This window comes from Pecten maximus, chromosome 2, assembly GCF_902652985.1.
Source record: "Pecten maximus chromosome 2, xPecMax1.1, whole genome shotgun sequence".
NCBI classification, from domain to species: domain Eukaryota; kingdom Metazoa; phylum Mollusca; class Bivalvia; order Pectinida; family Pectinidae; genus Pecten; species Pecten maximus.
The window spans coordinates 32,730,182-32,750,133 of NC_047016.1; the positions used below are offsets into that span (position 1 = coordinate 32,730,182).

General features: G+C 36.0%; 2 protein-coding genes across 5 annotated transcripts in view; one reads left to right on the top strand and one right to left on the bottom strand.

Moving 5' to 3' along the window:
* LOC117321822 (coiled-coil domain-containing protein 180-like) overlaps positions 1 to 4,256 on the bottom strand; it is a 60,211-nt gene extending 55,955 nt beyond the window's left edge. For all 4 annotated transcript variants that reach the window (XM_033876406.1, XM_033876404.1, XM_033876405.1 and 1 more), the window contains exons 1-8: positions 3,986 to 4,256; positions 2,923 to 3,122; positions 2,689 to 2,777; positions 2,055 to 2,112; positions 1,844 to 1,895; positions 1,400 to 1,504; positions 553 to 687; positions 144 to 239 (exon numbers count right to left, since the gene is read on the bottom strand). In XM_033876406.1, the coding sequence (XP_033732297.1) occupies positions 144 to 239; positions 553 to 687; positions 1,400 to 1,504; positions 1,844 to 1,895; positions 2,055 to 2,112; positions 2,689 to 2,777; positions 2,923 to 3,122; positions 3,986 to 4,057 (807 nt within the window). In that variant the 5' untranslated portion in view covers positions 4,058 to 4,256. The remainder of the gene's footprint in view (positions 1 to 143; positions 240 to 552; positions 688 to 1,399; positions 1,505 to 1,843; positions 1,896 to 2,054; positions 2,113 to 2,688; positions 2,778 to 2,922; positions 3,123 to 3,985) is intronic.
* Positions 4,257 to 4,518: 262 nt separating this feature from the next.
* On the top strand, positions 4,519 to 18,226 carry LOC117321828 (26S proteasome non-ATPase regulatory subunit 5-like). Its single transcript, XM_033876412.1, has 8 exons — positions 4,519 to 4,802; positions 9,169 to 9,313; positions 9,740 to 9,878; positions 10,337 to 10,440; positions 11,227 to 11,479; positions 11,723 to 11,905; positions 12,305 to 12,414; positions 16,847 to 18,226. Exons 1-8 carry the CDS (start codon positions 4,630 to 4,632, stop codon positions 17,240 to 17,242), a joined length of 1,503 nt encoding a protein of 500 aa, XP_033732303.1. The 5' UTR covers positions 4,519 to 4,629; the 3' UTR covers positions 17,243 to 18,226.
* Positions 18,227 to 19,952: the final 1,726 nt, after the last annotated feature.

A 19,952-nucleotide genomic window follows, 5' to 3' on the forward strand; every position in this document is an offset into this window, starting at 1 on the left:
TTTTAACTTTGCTTCCTCCGGATTTTGTTCTAGGATCTAGTTTAACCTTTGACCTTCATGGTAAGTCCTGGTCTAAAGACTTTTACTCTTAGGACCAAGGTTAACCTTTGACCTGTTGATCCTGACCTAGTTTAATCACCTACCTGTGACTCCTGATCAAGAAACCTGTAGAGGTCTGGTGGCATCATATGAGCAATCTTCTCCAGGGATTTGGCGTAGTTCACGAACACCCCTTTAATCTGTCAACAACAAACATGTACAATTTTACTCTAGCCTGATTTCTAACCTTTCAAAATTGGAAAATAATCCACATTGAATATCCACTGTCAGTATCAATTTGATCAAGTTTTTGCTAGAAAGTACAGAAAAGCATTTCTATAATAAGTTTTGTGTTGATAAATACAAAACTAGTGTTAACATCATTAAAAATTCACTGGACCAATAAAATTTCCTTTAAATATTTTAAACAAATAGCTAAATGGGAAAACATTATTCAGATAATTTTCAATCAGTCAAACGATGATGATGATACATAATGACTACAATACTGACCAGATCCATTCGGTCATCTTCTGCCTTGGTCAGCTGTTGGTCAAGTTCCTCTATCCATTCCTGTCTAACCTTTGAATGACCTTGAACTTCCTCCCACAGGGCATGAAGGCCATCTAGACTATAGGATAGTATGTCCTGACAAAATAAACACATACAATAATAAATATATATATTTATTTCAGAGCATCTGCTAGAGATTTAATTTACAGCACCCCTAGTCTTTAAAAATTCAATATATGGTCAACCAATTAAGGTAGAGAAAGTTCTCTCAAGCAGAGCAGTACCCGGTATATTGCAGCTAGTATTTACTGGGGATATGTACTCAAACATGAAGGGTTACATACATGTAGGGTTACATACTTGCAGGGTTTCATACCTGTAGAGTTACATACATGTAGGGTTACATACATGTAGAGTTACATACATGTAGGGTCACATACATGTAGAGTTACATACATGTAGGGTTACATACATGTAGAGATACATACATGTAGGGTTACATACATGTAGAGTTACATACATGTAGGGTTACATACATGTAGAGTTACATACATGTAGGGTTACATACATGTAGAGTTACATACATGTAGAGTTACACACATGTAGGGTTTCATACATGTAATCAATTAAAATCCTCTATAGTTTATAACTTAAGTAACTCTTATCTAAAATTCCAAAAAATAAATATCAAAGCAGAAATCTATATTTGCAGAAAAGGTGTTAATTATTCATTACAAAGAATGATATGTGTTGTTTCAGTTTCCTTTTTGTTTGATTGCCTGGGGTTGATGCAAAACTGTATCTTTGTGCAAATCAATCGTGATACTGAAGATCACAATACTCTTACCTCATCCGTGCTGATCTTAGCGAGGATTCTCTCTATATCTTTGTCATTTTCATGCAGTCTCTCTAGCATTAACTCACTGCATTCTGTAATTCTAGGCTCAAGGTTCTGAAATATATAAGCATAATCTATGTAGATTCACAGTTGATTCAATCATTTAGATGTCTTACGGCATGAGACAATCCAATCAACATAGATTTGTCAAAGAAAGTCTTGTTATATCATGTTGCTTAAAAATGAAAATGTTACCCCTTTTTAGTTTAATGATACGTACTGGTAATTTGATCAAGGTATGTGAAAATGAATAGAATATTTGCAATTTTCAGTAAGTCAGTAATATCTATATAATGTATAATGCCCTTCAATGTCAAATTATTTTTACAACAAATTGTATCAAGGTCCACATCAATATAATAAAGTTTCACTTTACTTAAATTGAAGCCTTACATCATTGATGACACTAAGTTCCTGGTGCATGTCCTCTACAGCTTCTTCGTGTCTAAAAAAAAATAAGAACAGGAAGGGGATACAGTTTTCACAATCAACTGAAATAACTGCAATTAGTAATTTTCATAAACTTTTATGCAATTAATTTTGTTTTAATATTAACAATAACTCAATGTTAAGATTTTTTCTGAGCAATGAATGATAAATTTACCTTTGTCTTCTACTTGATGCAATCCTATCAATAATATCAGATCCCTTTTTAGTTGGCACTGAAAAAATATCAAATTAACATTATATACAGGTAAACAAAGGTTACTTGCTACTAGTTAATGGTGAAAATAATAATGAAAGTAATAAAAAATGTCTTTAAAATAAATCACAATATATATTAATAATACACATTGCACTTTTACCAAAAATTATCTGTGTGACCTTTGACCTTCCTAATAATGCCAGTGATGAAAGAGGTGTCATAGGTCTAATGGTGCTTGTTATAGAACAATTCAACAAAGCCAAGGGACAGATCACTCTAGAACAACAACCATGGAGACAATAACCAGGAGCATATAACTCTGTATAAATAGCCTAACAAGTGCAAAGGGAGATAACTTGCAAATACAATATAATTTTTGTTCTGCCAATGGAAGTGGCACATAACCCATTCAATAGAATTGCTGTCTTACAGTCTATGAAACTATTGTAAAATCCCTAGAAAGTAGTGCTCACTCAAATATTTGGAAATCTTTACAGTACAAAGGTGAAATCACAAGTTTAAATGCAAAGGCAAATAAAATTCAAAAGGTAACTATGTCATGCAAAACTTCAGCTGCTGCCATTCAACATACCAACATCCTCAGGCAAACCACTAACTTCTTTCTCAGCAATAGTTCCATCCATTTCCCTAATTGTTGCATTCACAAACTCTGAGTACTGTCTGTAAATCAAAATAAAACAAACAAACAATGATGAAATTGAGTACTGAAAAAGAGCAGTGGATCATCTAAGGTTAATACATATCCTCTTCTAAAGGATCTAAAATTTAAAACAACAATAATATTCAGCAATCATTTAATACTTACTTGTGTAAAACAGGATTTTCAACATAAGGATCATTTGGAAATCCATCTGCCCATGTACGCTGTCGTTCTGTCAAAAGTCCATGAGTAACTTCATCTCTCTTAAGTCTCACCAGTGGTATTCCTACATTCGTACTCTGTCTGTCAAGTGTCTTTTGTGTGTCCTCTCGTTTCATCTTTGACAAGGTCCTTGTAAGCTGGACCTAAATCAAACGATTTTCAGTAAGATTTATAACAAATTATCGCTTATTTATTGCTTTGATTTGGTTTTGTTGTTGTTGAATTTTATTACTAATACTATTGTTTTAGACAAATATTATTACCTTTGTGAGTTTTATTTTTTTATTCATTTTTTTTTCATTTATTTATTACTTCTATTTTGTTTTTGTGCTTGAGTTTGATTACTCAAAGGATGGGCTCAACTAAAAAGGCAAGAATTCTTTAATAAAATGTATTGAAGTTTCTGAAATGTCTGTTAAATTAACTTCATTTTTAAGAAATGGACTTTTTATACAATTGTCAAAAGATCATAAAAGGGGAAAAACTTAACAGAAGCTTATAACATAAGTAAAATAACATCCTGATAATACAACACCAATCGCAAAAAGAATGTAGATCTATACTAGAATCTCATTACAGTATTAGTATATTTTTCAGTAATTATTTCACAATCTCTGTCTGTCAAAATGATATATTGCTGCAAAAGAAAATATCAATCTGTCAAAACTATTGTTGTTGTTTTTAAAGACTTATTATGCTATATTTTCAACAAAATACACATATTAATTAGTTGCAATTATATACGAGTTAAAAATGAAGCGTGTTGATAAACATTTTCTACTTTTCTATTCGACCACTGTTTAATTAGGCCTAGTGTTAGTTTACCACTACATACTCTCTAAAACCACAGTACTCCGGATGTTGTTTTATCATTAGCAAATGTGATGTTTTGGGAGTGGTACAATGTAGTAGCAATGTAGGTCATGCATCTTTGAAAACGGTATAACGAGACCGATATTCAAGCAAAGGGATTTAATACAACTCATCTGATGTAAACAAAAAATACCTGGGCGTCAAACATTTGTCGGTAGACCTTGCCACTTGGCACAACCCTTACTGGTGGCGCCGTGTCTGCCATTTTTGTAAATTATTGACTTTCTAAATTGGATATATTCAAAACACGATGTGCCTAAACTGGGATGGCCCAGTTGGGCTTATGAATCAACACCAACGATCGTTGACCATGGAAGTAATAGAAGCCTTTTAAAGAAAGAATAATCCGTATATATGGTAAAACTTGCTAGTCGATGTAAACATCGACGCCATATTGCTTGGGAATCACCACAGCAACGTTAGTCGTCATATTTTGCGGAATGCATACACACACGTTTATCGTTTATTAAATAACTAATTTCCAATATTTTATCTTTTCAATCATAACTAATATTTATAATACAAATATAGATAATAAAAATAGTGGTAAAAGAATGAAAACATCAATAAATATTTTTTATCTTCATTTTCTTTACATTCAATTTCGTTTGAAATTTTGTAATTTGTCTTAACCGACCACTACCCGGTTCAACGCAAATAGTTTACGCCCTTAATATGTGTTCTGTATGGATAAAGTATTCATTGGTGTTGACGAAATAGATATGTACGAATTATTCAGGATTACAAGCATGACACGAAAGAAAGATACGGAGAAAGATGGCAACTGACATCGTACGATTGCTGGGTACTCTGTCCTTATCTGATGAGCCAATTGAAAAACTGGAAGAGTTAAAGACAGTGTTATTTGCTGTTCATCCTTCCGTTCTCGAAAACCATATTGGCAATCTTTCATTTCAGCAGCTGTTCACATTTTTGGAAACAGAAAATGGGTAGGTACATAATGTGCAAAAATGAAAGTACATTACAGTACACGGACAGGAATATGCAGAAATATGATTTGTAGCCTAGATACAATAGAAAATAATCATAAAAGTTTGGATTAGAGTTGCAATTTTAGGAAAATTCCCTCGATTTGAAACAGGAATTTTACTGATAATGCATAATCTCATAAGAATCAGAGACATATATAGAGACATAAGTAACATCGCTACTTTCACGTACAAATGGTGGCTCCCTTTATTCGTGACCACTCAAGCATATCCCTTATCGAGAGCGCCCTGTCCCCTATCAAACACAGGTAAATCGTGCTTTGCGCATGTGTGTATCGATGTAATCAAACTTATTCGAAATGTTCTGGTTAATCCGCCATTACGTCAGACCAAAACATCGTCATTTTAAATACACACAAAAAGCACATCGTTTTATTTTGGCCACTACAAAAGTTACCACATTAACCAAAAACTAGCATACTTATAGGATATAGTCTTATTGATCATGCACATTGTTGACATTTATCCGTATTTTCAAAAATCCATTGGGTCCTATTCGACATGTCCAAGTTTTGTAATTAAGCAGCCATTACGTCAGACCAAAACATCGTCAATTTTAAACGCACACAAAAAGCACATCGTTTTATCTAGGCCACTACAAAAGTTATCACATTAACCAAAAACTAGCATACTTATGGAATGTGGTCTTGTTTATCATGCACATTGTTGTCATTTATCCGTATTCTCGAAAACCCCATAGGGACTTTTCAAAAATTGGAGATTCCCGCCGATCTTTCCTGCGGTGTGCTTGACTTTCATACTCAAAATACAAACACTTGGACAGCAAATTGTGATATATTTCATATTGATGACACTTCTGCACTTTGATATTAATAAAATTAAAGCACATAATTGGATCTTGGTGATGATTTCAAATAGAAATTATCGATAATTATGTGTCTGGTTTTCAAGTTTTCTCCAATATGGCATCTAGTGAAGACTGAACCGAGCGACCGCAAAGGATTGTGGGAAGGTCAGGGGCCACGTCACCATGTAGACATAAGGGCAAATAGAGAGCTGCCAATCTCTCTATATATGTCTCTGTAAGAATCCATCAAAATTCTACAGATCTGATACAACACATACGTATATATGTAAAACATGGCTAAAATGTTGATGAATGATTGCACACATGTTAATTGTAGTATTATGGTTGTGATAATATTGCCGTACACTAGTAGACATTCTAAATACAAATCGTTTTGTTAAGAGCTCCTGTTGGTTTGAGGTTCTGACACAGGATGATTACTCAATCAATAATTTGAAGTTCTGGTTTCAATTGAATTAATTTAAGTATTCATGAGTCGTGTGTTCATATATAGGAGCGATCGTGTTGGTAAATAATATTAATGCGGCCAGGTGTGGCTGTTTGGCTGTCTTCTGGGTAATATATCAATATAGCTCTGCTTATCAATGTAAACTGCAAGTTACGTATTTTTTATCTGCTGACATTTGGTTTACGATGATAATCAAACATTTACCATCAAAAAGGAAATCATCTGTGTTCAGTCTCATTTCCAGCCTGTCACATACATGTAAATTAGGAAGGACACATGTTCATACATATTTAGTTATTTTGATTTATTCTATATACATATCGACCACCAGTTTGAGGAAGAAAATCTTGATGTTCCCTTCCAATGACATCACAGAAAACACTCTTCATTCAACCAATCAAAAAAGGGAGATAACTCTGCATAGCATAGTAATCATGAAATGAAATAGTATTGTAATTTGTATTGTTTAATGGCCCATTAGCAGTTAGAGTCAGTTAGGTAGCAGTGTACAGTAAAAATGTCCAATTCTTAAAAACAAGGCACATGTTTTAGATATGTAAAGTTGTAAACATAGCCAGTTAACCCTACATATAACCTATACTAATATACATATATATATTTATAATCAATACACCATTTGCAAATTCATAATACAGCTCTGAAGGATATGTTAACTTATAAAGGCTTTTCACTAAATGTTCTTCTTCTTCTTCTTCTTCGACGACTTCGACATCTTCTCAAAAACCAAGAGGCCCAGAGACTTGATATTGGGTTGAAGCATACTTGGGTGAAGGGCTATCAAGTTTGTTCAAATGAATGACCTTGACCTACATTCAAGGTCACAAGGGATCAAATAGGCTAAAATCTTTAAACAACATCTTCTCAATAACCAAGAGGCCCAGGGAGTTTATATTGGGTCTGTAGCATTCTTGGACCAAGGGCTACCAATTTTGTCCATATGAATGACCTTGACCTGCATTGAAGGTCACTGGGGCTGATTAGGCTAAAATCTTTAAACAACATCTTCTTAATACCCAAGAGGCCCAAGGGGTTTATATTGGGTCTGTAGCATGCTGGGGCCAAGGGCTACCAAGTTTGTTCAAATTAATGACCTTGACCTACATTCAAGGTCACTGGGGTCAAATAGGCTGAAATCTTTAAACAACATCTTCTCAAAAACCAAGAGGCCCAGGCAGTTTACCTACATTCAAGGTCACTGGGGTCGAATAGGCTAAAATCTTTAAACAATTTCTCAATAACCAAGAGGCCCAGAAAAGTTTATATTGGGTCTGTAGCATGCTGGGGCCAAGGGCTACCAAGTTTGTTTAAATGAATGACCTTGACCTACATTCAAGGTCACAGGGGTCAAATAGGCTAAAATCTTTAAACAACATATTCTCATTAACCAAGAGTCCCAGAGACTTGATATTTGGCTTGTAACATGTCTGGGTGTAGGGGTATTAAGTTTGTTCAAATGAATGACCTTGACCTGCATTCAAGGTCACAGGGATCAAATTTGCTAAAATCTTGAAATGACTTCTCCTGAATTGCCAAGAGGCCCAGGGACTTGATATTTGGTCTGCAGCAAGCTTGAATGACGGTCTAACAAGTTTTTTAAATGAATGACCTTGACTTACATTCAAAGTCAGAAAGGTAAATGCTACCTTAAGTTGATCAAAGGTGTGAAAAGCCCATCAAATTGTCCTTGACAATTTCTAGTTTTTTCTGTTTTTCAGACCTGTGAATACCATGGTAACCAATTTAAAAAAAAAAAAAAAATGCAAATATGATATTTCACTCAAAATGACATAATTCTCTACACATTTTTTTTCTGAAACATTTGAAATTAAATATCTCTATCTCAAAGACAGAATTAATCTTGTTTTGACATATGTGGTACATTAATTTTTTCTGCAATCTTACCTTGATTGTGAGACACTATTTTTCGCTATAGGCAAAGCTTTTCCTGTGAATACACTTTCAGAAAATCGGGAAATTTAAAATCCGAAACCAATTTATTTATTTTAGATTTAACGAATGTGAAGCCTGTATGTACTACTTCATAATGAATATACCAATTATAGTGTACATATATTTTTTATTTTTTTTAATGCATATCATAATACAGGAGTTATTTGCTTAACAAAAAATTCACCCATGGCCAGGCAGTCTTTCTGTAGTCTGTTACCTTAGGGTCAGCTGTTAGGGCCATTAACATGACAATGCAAAATTGAATACATGAATGTTAATTTGTACATACATTGTATGGGAGAGATTTTGCCAGGTATTTGTAGGGTCGGAAATTAGGCCACATTCCCATTCATGAATGTTAATTTGTACATAGATACATACATTGTACGGGAAAGATTTTGCCAGGTATTTGTAGGTTCGGAAATTAGGCCACATTCCCATTTGAAAATTGGCTCTATATTTTCCCAAATTTTACATAAATTTTCACAATTTTACCAAAATTAACATAAAGTTTCAAAACTTAATATTACTGGACACAGGAATGTTAAAGATTCTGGTGATAACAATTTGGAAACCTGCAGTGAGGCCTGATACTATTTTCCAAATAAAAAAAAAATGCAGACAAATTTTACTACTTTTAGGACAGGGCCCCATTCCTAAACACCCTTGCAAAATCCATGATACATTTATCTTTCGATCTGTAATTTTCTGTACTGATTGCCATTCTGTCTGTACCTCCAAAAGAGTAATTCCTGAATTGAAATATACTTGATATGGTTTAGTATTCATGAGATTGCTTCACACACTTCTTGAATATATGTACTTACACGGCATAGACCTATAATACTAAACCCAGACCATATTATACTTCATTCTTGGCTGGTAGTTTGCAGCAATATATAAACAGTACATTGTTCAATGATACTGAGCTACATCCCACTAATCTGAAACTGTCCCCTTGTGGTAAATCTGTGTGGGGAATACTCGAAGGACAAAAAGTTATTTTGTGTCATCTTTCTTTCTTTTTCTTCAAAATACTTGTAACTTCTGTATTTCAGGAATCAGTTGGAGTTGTGTTGTGACATTCTCGCTCGTCTACTGACAGCCCTCGGTCCATCAGGAGTGCTTCGTAACTTCTACGCAGAACTCTCCAATGGCCTCTCCCACAAAGCTACATGTGTTCAATGTCTCTGTCTTCAGCAGGTACATGTTACTTGGCAAGATGCTGCATAATTGAAATTCATTTTCCCAAAATGCTTTTTGTATTTTTGATAAAATTATTTTAGTGTTACATGTTAATTCTTACTGTCCTACCTACAAAGCATTTTGTGTTTGAATATAGGATTAAATTGATATTTGAGCATTGGAAACTCAACATACTAAGAACATGATAAAAGATATATTCAAAGATAGCATATATATCAAATTTCAAATGTTTTAATGGCACCAATTTTGATTACTGATTTAAACATATTTTTTTTAAACATTCAAATGTATGAGACAGAATTATAACAACTAATTCAAGCTCTTCTGACTCCAATTATTTACAAACTTTGACTAAATGGATCAATTTTATCATTACATTTCAAAATTCATTACAGTAAGTTTAATGTTGAATTTTGTGAATAGTTACAACTGGTTGGAGAGGACACCCAGGCTTTGGAGGAATTGGTGAGGCAGGATGACATTTTACATCAGATCATACGACTTATCGGCTCTGAAAGCCTAGATGTCTCTTCAAAAGCCAACATGGTCATCTCTTGTCTAGGTAAGACCATTCATTGAACTTTTGTCAAATTAAATATCCAAACCTTCAGAACTACATATACGGTATGTGGATCATATTTGTGAATCACCAGTGTAGATTTGGCAGAGTGGTGTAATACTCTGAGATTACAAGCAAACAACCATATAGTTCAATTGACAAATTTGTTTGGTTCAGATTTTCTGCAGGAATGTTTTTTCTCCTGACCCCACAACTTCAGAATTACTGGTGGAATATGACATTGTCTGGTGTGCATGATATGGTGTCAGCAGTAATTCTGTCTAAAATTCAAATTCTGTCTAGCTGAGTCAGAAGGTTTTCCACGATGACAAAAAGCTTTACCAAACTCAATTATTTTATACTTTATCGATTAGAAGTTTATTTACAATTTTCACCCCTTGAGGTCTTTACTCTAAAATGAGATTTTACATGCATAATCCAAAAACTTTATTTTGTTGAAGGTCAGAACTCCACTGGTTTAAGTGCACTTTTCACTACCACACTGCTTCAGACACTGCAGCAGGTGATGGACCGCAATGAGACTGTCCGCTTCAGAGTGTATGAGGTGAGTGGTGCCAATCCAATCCCTTTTCTTCTTACTTCATGTATATCATAACATCACAACATCAGTCTGGGATTCATAGCTGTTGTGTATCGAGTGTTACCTATGGGAGTATAACCAATGTCTAGAGCTGTGTATCACAGGGTGGGTAGCGATATGATTCGTATCCCAATACAGGGGTCACAATACGATATGCATCACGATATATAAGAAACTGATGATCATAACTTATCATATATCTGTCATTCCATTCATGTTTGTGTTTGTGGTATTTCCAGAATAATTGAGTCTCTGTCTACATTTGTTACAAAAAACTTACGTTTTGTCAGTTTCCCACAAAGCTTTCTTGAATGTAGATATGTAATTTGGATTTGTAAAAACTCTAACAGGCAGCTTTATAAGCCGCTGGAACGGCCTTGTCAGCCATGTTGTTTACTACAAAACGTAAGCTAACGTTGGTCAAGGGAGATTACTACAACTTTTTAGGTATCATGATACAAATCAAGGACAGACGATGCATCGGTGCACCACTCTGCGATTCAATACATTGATGCATCGGTGGTTCGTTAAACCACTACCAATGTCTGTTGCAAAATTCAGAAATAATATGATGACACAAAAAATACTCTCTGAAAAATGTGTCTTAATTTCATAGAGTGGGGAGTTCTCTTATAATCAGAAGTTAATGTCTAGTGTTGTTTTTGTCAAAGTTAAAGTCACCATTCCTATATATAGGTTATGTCCGTGATTGTTTCCTTTTGATGATGACTGATGTTTGGTTTTGGACAGCTCCTCGTCAAGATATGTCGGGTATCTGTGGTGGCCCTTGAATACACACACCAAAGTGGCATGCTCCAACAGCTGCTGAACGAGGTACATAAGGATGACATCTTACTCCAACTCAACTGTATAGAGCTGTTATCTGACCTAGCCATGTCCGAGCACTGCCTGGTCTTCCTTGATCAGCAAGGGATTATCAGCAAACTGGATGAAATGATAGCCTCTGTTGAGTCAGACCCAATGGCTGGCCTTCTACTGCCAGGTATTATCTTAGATATTTTATATTCCTGTTTTCAAATTTATAAATGCATTTTTAATTTGGAAAATATTTTCATTTTTTTTTTTTTTTTTTAAATGGTAAAAAGTATGTCTATCTACCAGATAAGAATGACAGAATGGCTTGTGGAATAAGCAAGTCTCTATAGCTATGCCCATGTACCATCTGTGGTTCTTTTGAAGCAACTCTCTTACCGTCCTTTTGATGAAATGTTTCTGCTATTTTCAGGTCTTATTAAATTTTTCGGCGGCATGGCTAGGTTCCATCCAAAGGAAGTTTGTTCAGAAAAAAGTTTATTTATGAACACTGTTCTGGACAACACCAGAAACCCAGCCATGACCAGTATGGCTATTCAGACATTGGGCTTCATTGGCAGTACACCTGAGGGCAAAGTGGCCCTCGACAAATGGGGTGAGTTTATCAGCTGTTCCTGTGACAGCAGGCCACAGTGGCCTGTGCCATATAACAGAGGTAAACTCTGAGTTTACACTGGATATTTTATAAAAAGTGTCTTTTTAGATGAAATGGGGTTCCTCTCTTTGATTTCAATGGATTTCCTGAAAAATTAGGGTCCTGTTCATTTTCTGTTTGTCAAAAGGATATGGGGATGACTTCAATACGAACCCTTAAATTATACCCTGAGATCATTCCAAGGTATATATGCTGTCAAACCTCTGTTCAGAGATCAGTTGCAGCTAAGTACAACAACATATTTGTAAGTGGTAATCTCTCGCCCCTCAACAGTGTATAATGATGTATTTGTAGGTGGTAAGTTGTGGTCCTCTATAGTGTATAATGATGTATTTGTAGATGGTAAGCTGTTGTCCTCTGTGTCTGATATTGGGGCTGTGATTAAGAGTGGTACAACAGAACTGAAGATCAATGCTTTACAAGCAGCAGAACGACTGTTGACTCTGAGGGTATGTATGATAGAATGCTTAGATTAAAATTCATATCTTAAAATTTGAACAGTAATGCAGGACGTATATCAAGAAATGAAAGGATGTCTTAAATAGGAAAAATTTAATGGATTGTTGTAATTAAATTATGTTTTGATATGATTTGTGTAATTTGATATATGGAAGCATCTGCATTGACATATTTAAATAAAAAATATTACAGTTACATTTAGATTCTCACAAGTCTGCCAGTACTAGATTGTGAGTTGTGAAAATGTTTGGCTTGGGTACAGAACCAGAGTTTACATGTATAAGGAAGGGAAGGGTTGATGATGTACTTAAAGACTATATGTCCCTTTTCTGATCCCTGTTTAGGTTGAACTGTTTGTCTTCTCTTACTAATGGAACTTCATTTGCATTTTCTTTTACCTTGGGTAGTAATGCAATGCAGTTTATTATGCTTAGATATTGCATGGAATTATGCCCCTTGTCTGTTGTTTTTTAGCTCACCTGCCCGAAGGGCAAGTGAGCTTATGCCGTGGCGCGGCGTCCGTCGTCCGTCCGGCCGTCCGTCCGGCGTCAACTTTTCCATTCAAGCAACTTCTTCTCAATAACCAAAAGGCCCAGAGACCTAATATTGGGCCTGTAGCATGCTGGGGTGAAGGGCTACCAAGTTTGTTCAAATGAATAACGTTGACCTTCATTCAAGGTCATAGGGGTCAAAAAGGCTAAAATCTTTAAATGACTTCTTCTCAATAACCAAGAGGCCCAGGGAGTTGATATTGGGTGTGTAGCATGCTGGGGTTAAGGGCTACCAAGTTTGTTCAAATGAATGACCTTGACCTTCATTCAAGGTCACTGGAGTCAAAAAGGCTAACATTTTAAAACGACTTCTTCTCAATAACCAAGAGTCCCAGGGAGTTTATATTGGGTCTGTAGCATGCTGCGGTAAAGGGTTACCAAGTTTGTTCAATTGAATGACCTTGACCTTCATTCAAGGTCACAGCGGTCAAAAAGGCTAAAAATTTTAACAACAACTTCTCAATTACCAACAGTCCCAGAGACCTAATATTTGGCCTGTAGCATGCTGGGGTGAAGGGCTCGCAAGTTTGTTCAAATGAATGACCTTGAGCTTCATTCAAGGTCACAGGAGTCAAAAAGGCTAAAATCTTTAAACGACTTCTTCTCAATAACCAAGAGTCCCAGGGAGTTGATATTAGGTCTGTATTATGCTTGGGTAAAGGGCTACCAAGTTTGTTGAAATGAATGACCTTGACCTTCATTCAAGGTCACAGGAGTCAAAAAGGCTAAAATCTTGAAACGACTTCTTCTCAATAACCAAGAGTCCCATGGAGTTAATATTGGGTCTGTAGCATGCTGGGGTAAAGGGCTACCAAGTTTGTTCAAATGAATGACCCTGACTCGCATTCAAGGTCACGTCGATCAAGTATGCTTAAATCTTTGAATGACTTTTAGTGAAAAGCCAAAGTGCAGAGAGACATTATTATATTGGTCCTGTAGCATGCTTTCAAATAACTGCAGGATCCATATATGAAAAGATCACTGCATTGCAGTTGAGCGATTTGGGCCCATTGGGCCCTTGTTTTCCTGTAGAATTGGGATGAATTAGTTACAGTTCCAAACAGAATTGGCAATTTAATGATTTAATAAAATCAAATACAAAACATACCTGTAAATTAGAGAGTTCAGGTCACCTTAATAGCTCAGGCTAGAGGAAGTTACCTTAATCCAGTGGTGGGGTGTCATCCTGGAGACCTTAAGGTGGCTGGTTCAAGTCTCCAGCATAGGCAGGGTATTTTTCATTACTTCTTCCTATTACTAATAATTATACATAATTATCTGTCCATTAATATTGTATTTTACATCAGTTGGTAAAATGACACATACCTACACTGTTTAGTGAAGAGCATGTAGCTGAACTAATGTCCATGCTCTTTACTGTCTAGTGAAGATTAGCTGAACTACCGGTAAGACATGCTCTACACTGTCTAGTGAAAACTAGGTGAACTAATGTCCATGTTGTATACTGTCTAGTGAAGACTAGATGAACTAATGTCCATGTTCTATACTGTCTAGTGAGGACTAGATGAACTAATGTCCATGTTGTATACTGTCTAGTGAAGACTAGATGAACTAATGTCCATGTTCTACACTGTCTAGTGAAGACTAGATGAACTAATGTCCATGTTCTATACGGTCTAGTGAGGACTAGGTGAACTAATGTCCATGTTCTATACTGTCTAGTGAAGACTAGATGAACTAATGTCCATGTTCTACACTGTCTAGTGAAGACTAGATGAACTAATGTCCATGTTCTACACTGTCTAGTGAAGACTAGATGAACTAATGTCCATGCTCTACACTGTCTAGTGAAGACTAGATGAACTAATGTCCATGTTCTACACTGTCTAGTGAAGACTAGGTGAACTAATGTCCATGTTCTACACTGTCTAGTGAAGACTAGATGAACTAATGTCCATGTTCTACACTGTCTAGTGAAGACTAGATGAACTAATGTCCATGTTCTACACTGTCTAGTGAGGACTAGGTGAACTAATGTCCATGTTCTACACTGTCTAGTGAAGACTAGGTGAACTAATGTCCATGTTCTACACTATCTAGTGAGGACTAGATGAACTAATGTCCATGTTCTATACTGTCTAGTGAAGACTAGATGAACTAATGTCCATGTTCTATACTGTCTAGTGAAGACTAGGTGAACTAATGTCCATGTTCTACACTGTCTAGTGAAGACTAGATGAACTAATGTCCATGTTCTACACTGTCTAGTGAAGACTAGGTGAACTAATGTCCATGTTCTACACTGTCTAGTGAAGACTAGATGAACTAATGTCCATGTTCTACACTGTCTAGTGAAGACTAGGTGAACTAATGTCCATGTTCTACACTGTCTAGTGAAGACTAGGTGAACTAATGTCCATGTTCTATACTGTCTAGTGAAGACTAGGTGAACTAATGTCCATGTTCTACACTGTCTAGTGAAGACTAGATGAACTAATGTCCATGTTCTATACGGTCTAGTGAGGACTAGATGAACTAATGTCCATGTTCTACACTGTCTAGTGAAGACTAGGTGAACTAATGTCCATGTTCTACACTATCTAGTGAGGACTAGATGAACTAATGTCCATGTTCTATACTGTCTAGTGAAGACTAGATGAACTAATGTCCATGTTCTATACTGTCTAGTGAAGACTAGATGAACTAATGTCCATGTTCTATACTGTCTAGTGAAGACTAGATGAACTAATGTCCATGTTCTATACTGTCTAGTGAAGACTAGATGAACTAATGTCCATGTTCTACACTGTCTAGTGAAGACTAGGTGAACTAATGTCCATGTTCTACACTGTCTAGTGAAGACTAGATGAACTAATGTCCATGTTCCACACTGTCTAGTGAAGACTAGGTGAACTAATGTCCATGTTCTATACTGTCTAGTGAAGACTAGATGAACTAATGTCCATGTCCTATACTGTCTAGTGAGGACTAGGTGAACTAATGTCCATGTTCTATACTGTCTAGTGAAGACTAGGTGAACTAATGTCCATGTTCTATACTGTCTAGTGAGGACTAGGTGAACTAATGTCCATGTTCTATACTGTCTAGTGAAGACTAGATGAACTAATGTGCATGTTCTATACTGTCTAGTGAAGACTAGGTGAACTAATGTCCATGTTCTATACTGTCAAGTGAGGACTAGATGAACTAATGTCCATGTTCTACACTGTCTAGTGAGGACTACATGAACTAATGTCCATGTTCTACACTGTCTAGTGAAGACTAGGTGAACTAATGTCCATGTTCTACACTATCTAGTGAGGACTAGGTGAACTAATGTCCATGTTCTATACTGTCCAGTGAAGACTAGATGAACTAATGTCCATGTTCTACACTGTCTAGTGAAGACTAGGTGAACTAATGTCCATGTTCTATACTGTCTAGTGAGGACTAGATGAACTAATGTCCATGTTCTATACTGTCTAGTGAAGACTAGATGAACTAATGTCCATGTTCTATACTGTCTTGTGAGGACTAGATGAACTAATGTCCATGTTCCACACTGTCTAGTGAAGACTAGGTGAACTAATGTCCATGTTCTATACTGTCTAGTGAAGACTAGATGAACTAATGTCCATGTTCTACACTGTCTAGTGAAGACTAGGTGAACTAATGTCCATGTTCTATACTGTCTAGTGAAGACTAGGTGAACTAATGTCCATGTTCTATACTGTCTAGTGAAGACTAGATGAACTAATGTCCATGTTTTACACTGTCTAGTGAAGACTAGGTGAACTAATGTCCATGTTCTATACTGTCTAATGAAGACTAGGTGAACTAATGTCTGTTTGTAATTTCTTTTTAATCAGTTATATTCCTCAGATATGTTTTCCATTGTATCCTTTAACAGGTTGAAGACCAAACGACAGAATTACTGATGCTGACAGAGAAGTGGTTTAAACATCTTGGTCATGAGCCTCTAAGAGCCTTACTTGAAATTGTCCAGCAACCCTTTACAGATCTCCGCTGTGCAGCCTACCAGGTTTTCACTGCCATGGCATCACAACAGTGGGCACAAGAGTGCATGATCAAGTTTCCAGGACTAACAGAGTTCCTTTTGGACAGACTGACTGAGGCTACAAAGGAGGGCAAGGATGCCAAATATGAACTTATCAAAACGCTTGCGGAGTCTCCATTTGCTGCCAACAGTTTTGGAAACCCGTTTTATGTGAAATTAAAGGCCTATTGTGTTCAAGGACCATACTTTTTACGAGCGCATGCTGAAGTTGCAATGGAGGGAGAATAGTTTTTTCTGTATTCTTCATGTTAAGTCATAATTAACTGATGTAACCTGGTTAGTCTAGGTATATTCATGCATGAACTACACAAGTAACGACAGAATTCTTCACTAATCATTTCCACATTCATTCATTTACAAGATAAATTCATTCTATTACTGCAGACATACTGATTTTTGTTTTTATTTAAGCATTTCAACTCTGTCAGTCTTATACAATAATTGATCCTGCTCCACCACTATGAAGCCAAGGATTATGATGTTTGGGCAGTTGCAAGCTGAGATGAATGAGAACTTTGTTCAAATGAATGACCTTGATACTTTTTAAGATCATTCAAAAAAGCAGCTTTCATTTCCAAAACTATAATTGAATGGAATATACTCCCACCAAATATTGTCTCTTGTCCCACCACAGATTCATTCATAAACCATCTACCACCATTACTCAAGCACCAATTAAATCATATTATTTTATCTATTTTTTCCCTTTATTGAAAAAAAAAATGTTCTCTTTTTCAAGAAAAAGATCGTTTTTCTTTAGAAAATGATCGTTTTCACAGCGTAATTTTTTTTTTATGGTGAAAAGTAGGGGGTGGGCTTATTCCTGAATATTGGCGTATGCAGAGAAAATGTGAAAATAGGGGGGTGGGCTTATCCCTGAGCATGGGCTTATTTTTCCATCTTACTCCTATCTGGCATTTCCCCTTAAGATTGTTGAAATTAGTCAGTACCATGTGGTAGTAGAAGTAAGTCACAGAAACTAAATGTGCTCAAATCTTCAAAATGTTTTATTTATGGTTCATTTGGTATTAGACATGTTATAATTACTGAAAAGAAATGTTTATGAATTTTAGTTACATATTCATGACCTAATTCAGCTTTGAAATTCTTATTAATTAAATCTTCTCTTCATAAGCTGCAGAACAGGCGAGCAATAAGTGCCTATTGGAACTCTTGTTATAGTGCTTACTATGAATAAATCAATTCAATTAATGAGTAATTGCATTTTAATTTATGATATGATTATGCATCTGATGTGTCCTTGATTGCTCAAGTATGATTGTGCAAGTACTGCGTGTTAATTAAAAACCCTTTCATTGCTAAACTGGCTGAAACCAGCTGCGACTGTATAGTTCCAATCCGGATAAGGACTTTAAAGTTTTCCCAAATTTTTGACGTATTTCTTTGGGATGTGTCTCATGTTTACGTTTGATGTGATGTTGGAGCACATGGGCATGTCAATCTTATATTAAAAGAATAGCCAGAAATACCGATATATAAAGACATGTACCTTGGTAGGTATTTCTGGCTTTTTAGGTCACCTGAGACAAAGTCTCAAGTGACCTATTCAATCCCCTTTTGTCCGACGTCGTCCGTCATCCGTCGTCCGTCGTGTGTCCGTAACAATTACATTTTCGACTTCTTCTCCAAAATCCCTAAACCAAATTCAATGAAATTTGGCAGGAAGCTTCTATGGCTAAAGATCAGCCAAAATTTTAAATTATATGGTCCCCACCCCCCAGGGGCCTGAGGGGCGTGGCTAAAAAGGGTCAAATTGACTAAAACTTCAAAAATCTTCTTCTCTACTCTCAGATATGGTGGAATCAAACACTCTTCATAGATGGAAGGGTCTTAAGGTGCTTTACCAAAATTGTAAATTTCATGACCGAGGGGTCTCACGTTTGCCCCTGGGGAGGGGTTAAACTTTACTATAGTTTATATTGGGTAATCACATTTTTGACTTTTATTTGTTTTATTTCTATTGGAATTCAATCTAATTTGGTAAACATTGTCAGCATGGGATGACAGTTTGATGGCATGCACATGTTGGCCCTGACTGACCCCCAGGGGCTAATGGGTGGGGCTAAAAAGGGCCAAATTGACTGAAATTTCAAAAATCTTCTTCTCAAGACGGAAATAAGTTGGAATCAAATGCTCTTTGTAGTTGGAAGCATCTTAAAGTGCTTTACTAAAATTTTGAATTTCATGACCCTGGGGTCTCAAGTTTGCCCCTGGGGAGGGGTTAAACTTTACTATAGTTTATATAGGGAAATCACATTTTTGACTATAATATGTTTGATTTCTATTGGAATTCATTCTAATTTGGTTAACATTATCAGCTTGGGATGGCAGTTTGAGGGTATGCACATGTTGGCCCTGACTGACCCCTAGGGGCTAATTGGCGGGGCTAAAAAGGGTCAAATTGACTGAAATTTCAAAAATCTTCTTTTCAGACCGAAATAAGATAGAATCAAATACTGTTTATAGATGGAAGGGTCTTAAGGCGCTTTACTAAAATTGTGAATTTCATGACCCTGGGGTCACACATTTACCCCTGGGGAGGGGGTAAATTTTACTATAGTTTATATAGGAAAATCACGTTTTTGAATGATTTGTTTGATTTCTATTGGAATTCATTCTAACTTGGTAAACATTTTCAGCATGGGTTGAAAGTTTGATAATATGCACATGTTGGCCCTGACTGACCCCTAGGGGCTTATGGGCAGGGCCAAAAATGGTCAATTTAATTAACTGAAATATTTCAAATCTCAGGTGACCATTAAGGCCCATGGGCCTCTTGTTTAGGTCACCTGAGACTTCAAAAAGTGACCTATTCTAATCGCCTTTTATCCATCGTCGTCTGTCATGCGTCATCTGTCTGTAAACAATTTACATTTTTGACATCTTCCCAAAACGGCTGAACCAAATTCCATGAAAT